This window comes from Nematolebias whitei, chromosome 15, assembly GCF_014905685.2.
Source record: "Nematolebias whitei isolate Nwh7 chromosome 15, NemWhi1, whole genome shotgun sequence".
NCBI lineage: Eukaryota > Metazoa > Chordata > Actinopteri > Cyprinodontiformes > Rivulidae > Nematolebias > Nematolebias whitei.
Genome location: NC_056512.1, coordinates 46,366,594 through 46,374,432, shown reverse-complemented (window position 1 = coordinate 46,374,432; position 7,839 = coordinate 46,366,594). Strand labels below are relative to the sequence as shown.

General features: G+C 40.4%; 1 protein-coding gene across 1 annotated transcript in view; it reads right to left on the bottom strand.

Annotated features, from left to right (window-relative positions):
* Window positions 1–2,441: 2,441 nt before the first annotated feature.
* The window catches only part of tmem184a (transmembrane protein 184a), a 40,364-nt gene continuing 34,966 nt past the window's right edge, over window positions 2,442–7,839 (bottom strand). Inside the window, exon 9 of the mRNA XM_037688772.1 lies at window positions 2,442–2,821. Coding sequence (XP_037544700.1) covers window positions 2,592–2,821 — 230 coding nt within the window. The 3' untranslated portion in view covers window positions 2,442–2,591. The remainder of the gene's footprint in view (window positions 2,822–7,839) is intronic.

Sequence of the window (7,839 nt, the reverse complement as noted above, 5' to 3'; positions counted from 1 at the left end):
AGTCCAGATGTGATCATGTGACCCAGCTGCTGTAAGTCCAGATGTGACCATGTGACCCAGCTGCTGTAAGTCCAGATGTGATCATGTGATCCAGCTGAGCCCATTAAAGCTTCAAGCACGCACGAGGGAACCGTTCCCTGAAAGTTGCTTTACTTCTTCACATCATTTCAACATTCAGGACGTGCTGCTGTCAAACAACACGTCACTCAGTTGAAGAGCGAGCCGTTGATTTCTACAAGAAACACCTGAATAGAAAGTTTATGGACACGTACAATTCAATATTTCTGTATTGTGCCAAATAAAAGACAAACCTTCTCTCTGGGTGAAATAAATAGTTTCCTTCGCAGCAAAAGCTATTTTGAAAGTAAAGTGAGGAGGCGCTGAACATGAGGTCATGAAGATTTATTCCAGATGTTTTGTTGAACATGTGGCAGCTGTGACGGACGGACTGCTCCAAGACCAATTCAATACATTCATATAAATATGTAAAAAACAACAGATTCTTTGTGCACTCGTCTTGAAGTTGTTTCTGAATCCATGAACTTTCACGTTTGTTCTGCTGCTGTTTCCTGCAGCCGAAGACGAACTTGTTTTGAGCTGAACATGAAATTAACTCGACGCAGAACGGACCTTTGTCTTGTAACGTGCTGAAAATGAAACATAAACTGAGTTTGTATTGTTTTCAACATTTCATTACTCATAAAGTTTATATTTATTATTTTATGATTTGTGTGAGATTATTAAAAAAACACCTAAATTATTTTATTTTACATGTTTTTCTCAATGAACTACACTCGTACAAATAAATCTGTATTTTTCTGCTCTGATTGGAGTAAATTATTCCTTTTAATAATTACTGTAACATCGGTTTTTCCTTTATTAAACTCGCATCGGTTAATACGTTACATATGAGTCGTTTTCCTGTTTTTATTACAACTTCCATCTCGTTCCGTACATTTTTCATGACATTCCCGTCCTGAAAGTTTTAAGCTATTTCAGCAATTAATGTATGAGAAGGTTCAGTTTGTTCAGATGAACGGTGCCAAGACATATTTAGCCTTTTCTGACGTTTTATTCCTCATAGAAAATGAATTTATATCCTTTAGATCCGTTACAACCTTTTACTTCACATCTTGTTCTGCTTCAACTTTTTTCAGCTTCCTTGTGCAAATGCAAACTGTTCCTTTCAGCTACTTTCAGCTCTTTTTACTTTATCAGCTTTTCTTGTTACTAATCTCAGCTTTTTTGGCCAATTTCAGTTTTTTTTTTAGCTAATCACAAATTTTTGTGCTCATTTCTTGCAAATGTGTTCTTTCTGCTTCTAATTTAGGCTTGTTCCATTTGTCAGCTACATTTCAGCAAGTTCCTCAGCAGAAAGCATTCTCACTGCATCTTCAAGGAAATGTCATGTCTCTACATATTTTTATTTTGCATTCAAGCCGAGCAGAATAAACCACTGGGACATTTTTGTACCCAAATGTCAGTTTTAGCAGAAAGACAACCATCGTTGGCACAGAGGGCATAAAAAAGGAAAAGTTTGGATTTATTAGACAGAACTAGTTTTTAAAAAGCCACAGACCTGAAATATCCTGATGCTGCTCAATAATCCAGGTGAAACAGTCACGTCTGCTCCTCTGGACTTTCATAAAACTTGTACACGCATGGAGCTCACGTGACGTGTTGGTGTTCCTCTCCTCTGAATGTTCGGGACTTCACACAATAAATACATTCACAATTTAAACATTTGGAACAAATGCAAAATGTTACAATTAAAACATTTTTCTTCCATGTTTTACAATCTTTGGAATAGTGAAACAACCTTATCACATAAAACTATGTACCATAAAGAATATTTGAAAAGAATTAGAATTGTTAGCGTCTATTAAATAAGCTTTTAGGAAAAGGAATGAGAATATCCCAAAGTGTAGGAGACCAGTTTGATGTCATTTGTCCCAGTTCAGGCGGATACAAAGGATCGTGAGGTGCAGTTTGAATCGTCTGCTTCAAAACTAAAGCGTCTTTGAACAAATCCCGTCATTCGTCAGGAAACCGTGCAGAGGAACGCTCAGCAAATACTTGAAGCAAGCAGATGTGAGAAACGGTCCACGAAGAGCCATTGTCCCCCACGGCTGGCTTCCCTGCCTCCCACCTGGAGCCGCACATTCAGCAAGTCCTCTTTGAAAGCGACGGGACTCGGAGAACACGCTCTTCAGACAGCCGGAGAGGCGCCCTGACGAAACAACACGGTCAGCGGGGACGCAGCTGAAACTCTGGCAGCTTGACGTGAAGCAAAAGCACGGCCTCACATTTCTGTGATGAAGTGAAGATGACGCGTCATTTTCCAGATGTTCACAGCAAGATGGAGACAGATCAGCCCTCGGACTGTTCCACAAGTTAAACTAAGAAAACTAACCGTTAATCTTCATCCACGTGTTCTGCTTAAATTACGGGGCAGAAGCAGGACGTCCATTTTAAATAGTGGGATGATGAATTTTAAACACCTGGATTCAATCCAGCTCTGCGAGATTCTCTAGAAGGTTGAAGATGAAGGTGGAGAGGGGCCGAACAGCTGGATCCTGCTGGACAGACGCCTACAACTCATCATCAGATGTAATCAGCATGATTTTGTCAGACTTCAGGGAGCTCTTGTTGCCGGCGGCCACTTTGGCGTTGGTGCTGGGCTGGGTGACGTCCTGAGTGGACTGCTGGGTGTACTGCTGATACGCTGGGGAGAAGTTGTGGATGGCATCCTGCACCATATCTCCTGGGTTCATGGTTTCCTTCAAACCGCTGGAGATGCTCTGCATCGGGGGGACGATTTCTGCAGAAACACAATCAGCACTTTAACGATCACATGGAGGCGACGCAACACTAAAGAAAACTGTGACTAGGAAACGTGAACATGTTACAACTCACGTGCACATGACACATCACAGAACATGAAACCAGTATGAAAGTCCAGTTGAAGGCCAGTTAATGGTGTAAAAGCTGAGTCAGCATTCACATCATGTTTGTTTAGTTTCTTCTGGACAATTTGTTGCCATCAAACTACTTCCACAACTTGGTGCCTTCATTTTTATACATCAAAGTGTCGGCTTGTTGGGAGTCATGTGACATGACCTCAGACTATTAACTTTTGTATTTTTTTTACTTTATTTACAAAAATTATTCAGTAGAAATGCACCGAGAGCTCGAGTTTCCTCAAAAACATTTTCTAAAATCTACTTCAGCATAAACGCCATTTTTTTTAAAAACTTTTTTAGCTTATTGCTACGTTTAGCTATTCACTACAGATGGTTTTGCTAATTTTAGCTTGTCGCTACTATTTAGCTCATATTAGCCATCAGCTGTGGTTTTGCTACGCTCAGCTTTTAGTTAGTCTCACTACATTTCTCTTAGCTATGGTTTTGCTTATTTTAGCTTGTAGCTATGTTTTTAGCAACCATGTGATCATTTTAGCTTACAGTAACAGTTTGGCTAACTTTAGCTTTTAGCTAAATTTGAGCTAATCTTAGCTTTTAGCTCCTATTTTGTTGGTTTTAGCTTCTGTTCTGATTGTTTGGGCTTAAACAATTATGTTTGAACAAACGTCAGCCGTCATTCAGCACCTGATCACCTGATCACCTTTCACCCCGACTTTTCACAGAATGCAGTTTCTCCAGGTTTTTTTTTGACCGAATATAAAAGAAAAGAAAAAGTTTTTTAAGGTATATTACATGACTGACGAGGACTAAACACTCTTTGCTCCACGATCAGAATTCATGTAAAGTCTTCAGTGACGGTCCAGGAGCACCTGCTGAGAGACGCACCTAAAGGAATCCGAAATTAAAAACGGGACATTTCTGCGTAGACGAGGACGGAAATCAATAAAACAAGTGACTCGTTCCGTGAAGCCACGAGAACAAACCAGTTCAGACTCGTTACTTTATTCAGCTAAGATGAAACCAAAGTACTTCTGTGTGGTTCGCAGTAAACGGAATGTAGAAAAATACAAAACTCATTTCCTTTGAAATGTTCTTGCATAGAGCACAGAAATGAGTAAATTTGCTAAAAAAAAGAGGCCGAAATTGAAAAAAAAGTAGCTGAAATGGTAGAAAGAAGCTTAAATTACCAGAAGGAAGTGGAGAGAGCAGAATTTTGACCATTTACACTGAAAGAATCAGAAATCACACAAAAAAAGAAATGATCTGAAAAACAGCTGAAATTAGCTAAAAACAGCTAAAAAGTAGCTAAAGAGCAGAAATTATTTTAAATTAGCAGAAGGAAAACGAGAGAACACACTTTTTACTGAATTAGGCTGAAAAAAGTTTAAATGAGTGAAAAAATATGGAATTAGCCCAAAAAGTTAAAATTACCATAAAAACTGCTAATTAGTAGCTGAAATAGCAGAAAAAACTAAAACTTGCAAAAACAAGCTGAAACGAGCATAGCAAGCTGAAATTAGCCAAAAGAAGTTAGAAGAAGCACAAAAATGCTGTAATAAGCAGAAACAATCTAAAAGGAGCACAAAACAGCTGAACAAACAGCTGAAATTTGCTGAAAGTAGCTGAAAAAAAACCCATTAAATTTGTACCAGAAAGCTGAAAGAAGTTGAAGCGGGACAAAATGTGAAAGGAGCAGTGAAAGGCTGTAAACACATTAAAGATTTGAAGGATGTAAAATGAGCTCAATTCATTTACTATGAGAAAAAAATGGCAGAAAAGGCTAAATAGTTCAAAAAGCTAAAGTTGTACCAATACCAAAAATAGTCCTGAGAGAGCTGAACGTTCTGATTTTTTCATTCAACCTTTATTTCTACAAGTTAATCCCACTGAGCCTCGAGGACTCTTTTACAACAGAGACCTGGTTCTGATTTGTTGAACGAGAAGTGATGGAATGAGAAAGATGCAGAAAAAGGAGAGAAGAACAACGGATGACAGTGAACGCCTCACGAACATCCACGCCTGCGGACACCTCAGAAAACCTGCACACTTTAATTCATCTTCAAGATTTACTGCTCGCGCTCCTTCCTGACTGAATTTCATCACTTGGTTCAAATATTTGACTCGTTATAGAAAAGAAAACCTTTATTTCTCAATATCAACTTTCCTTCTCTTCATCTGTGCTTTGTTCTTTCGGCTCTTTTCTGAGTGTACTCTGAAAGCTGGGCCGGTCTGCAGTTGCTGGTCACTTCTGGCCCGGAGCAGCTTGTTCCTGACCTGTGACTGACAGCCCATCAATCATCCGTCTCAACGGACCACAACTTCTGAAAGTGTCACACACATCCTGTTTCCATGGCCCTGCCGGCCGCTCGGCTCTAAAACAACTGACAATTAGCACAGGCTGCAATTAGCACTACTGTCGGGATTAAAACCCTAATCCTTAGGAGAACACCTTCAAAGCTTTTCTATAATTACCACCTTCAATACAAGACTTCCTTCCATTTTATCCACTGCCGATCTTGTATGCAGCGTTTCTCACTTTCACACACGGCGCACAGTTTCGATGGTAATTTGCTTTATCTCCTTCTCCCCCGCTCCTCCCCTCAGGGAAAGGGGTTCTAGCTTATAAACCTGCTTCTAATCGAGGCTTGGAGGAGACACAAGTTAAAGTGGAGCTTCTCACGTCGGTGCGATTGCTCTCAGGGAGTCGGCAGCTTGCAGAGAAAATGGGAACACATTTGAATTTGCTTCATTTCTTTTGTGTCGCCCATTTTTTAAATTAGCATAGATGTTGTTTTTTTTAATAAATGTCTCTATTTTTGAGCTTGTTCTTGTTTTGTGCAGCTAACTGAGCTCGCTCCCCATGACTGAAGCCCTCGCTTCAATCGTCCCAGATTCAGTCCACTGCAGCACATCTGGCCCTCTCGCTCTTCTGTCCCAGTCCTCCTCTTAAACCATTAGGCAACAAATCAAGTTGCACACGATCCACAGACCTTAGAGGACGACATCGCTTTCATGTCCAGCACTTTTCATTTGCAAACCGGACTTCAACATCCTGCAAAGACTCACTGCAGCCGCCTTCATCCGTGATTTTCTTCTTTCAATAGTGACGCAAATCTTAAATGGAGCTTGAGCGTAGAACAGCAGCCGGCCTCAACTCCTTCAGTAACCAAGAACTGGTGCAGAACCATCATTACTGGTGCTAACAGACTACACCCTTTCTTTAGATGTCAGCAGTGTAGTGAACTAAGCCTCAGGTCAAAACCTGACCCTGAGGACCTTCATGGGACAGAAACTGTTATTTCATTGATTTGAGTCCAGAAACACAAATTAAGCTCATCCAGAGACTTTCTAAGTGTGGCCTGCACTAATCAATTGAAAGAACACTCTCTTTTTATGTTATCATTACTATTTTACAATGTCTTGATAATCAAAAGTGTGTTTAGTTCAAACCATTTTAAATGTTGAAGTGAACTACTCACTTTAAATCAACTGTGAAACAGTATTAATGATTTTTAATCCTCATTCAAAGTAGAAATCAAGTTAATGTCTGTTACAAAGTAATTATGCATTTTTTGATCTTCTGTCTGAAATGAGAAAGGAGTGATGTCGGTCAAAAGTCGGAGACAGTCGCAAACAAGTTTATTGGAACTAACTGTCATGTTTTTAAACCTCTCAGACAGAAACAGAGAAGCTGGCACCTGTTTCCTCCCACTTCGCCAAAACATTTCTCTGTCTGTTCTTAAACATCTCCGCTGTTTTTCTGACTTGTAGTAACCCTCTTACGTCACTAAAGCCACACCCCTGTTGGTTCTTTCAACCAATCAGGACTCCCAGAAGGGACCGGAACAGAACTCTTTAAATGTCGACACTTCCTAGTTCCAGTCAGTTCTGAGACATGAACCGGAGTTCTGAGAGCAGAAGGAGTTCGGAGTTCCTCTGAGTCTTCTCAGAGTCCTGTTAAGTTCTTCTGGTACTGATGAAGTTCGGCTGGAGTTCCTGTAGGAGCCACGATGCCTCGCTGTGACTCTACCCGGTGAAAACTTCATAACTTCTGAGGAGGTTTGTTCTGTGGAACTAGTTCTCACGACTTCTGCCGAGTCGCAGCCGCCCTGAGGAGACGCTGAAAGGCAGCGTACCAGGGACCTCTTGACCGCCGCGGATTCATCCTCCGCCAAAGGTAAAGAGTCGTCATGAGCTTCACTACCAGTGTACCGCGGGCGAACTGCGCTTCAAAGGAGCGTGTTGTTCTGGTCTACAGACATACATCCTCATCCATCTTTTTCCTCTCCATTTAAACTCCTTCATTTCCCATCTTTAAAACTCTTCTATCTTGCCAGTAATTAATCCAGATATTTTCAGAAATGTCTGTTGTATTTTAGTTGCAAGTGAGAAATCATGGCCGTATGATTCCTCATTGTGAAGCTCATTAATTAAGCTGTGTTATTGCCTTCAATCAGAATAATCAAGTGTACAAGTTGTGATGTTAAATTTTGATTCTGTTAATAAATGACCACATTCATTTTGATGGGTCAAAGAAAATTAACGTCTCATGTCACTGGTTTTTAGACCATCTCACGTCACTGTACTTCTAAACACAATATCTCTCTCACATATCTGTCAAGTAGCTCGAAAAAGAGAGAACCCGTCATTAAATATTGATTGTAGTGGAGCTCCTACGCTAACTAACCCTACATCACTACAGTATTCAAATAAATTTGCAGCTTGCCCCTCGCACAGTGATTGGTGGACATGGGCACCGGCGATCCCCGTGACCCAAAATGGAAGAAGTGGGTATAATGGATGGATGGATGAAATAAATTTGCTTTGATATTTCAATTGGAATTGATTGATTACATATTGTTAATACAGCGGTGGTGGGATGCATCACAAACAATGATGAGTCCAGCTACAGGCA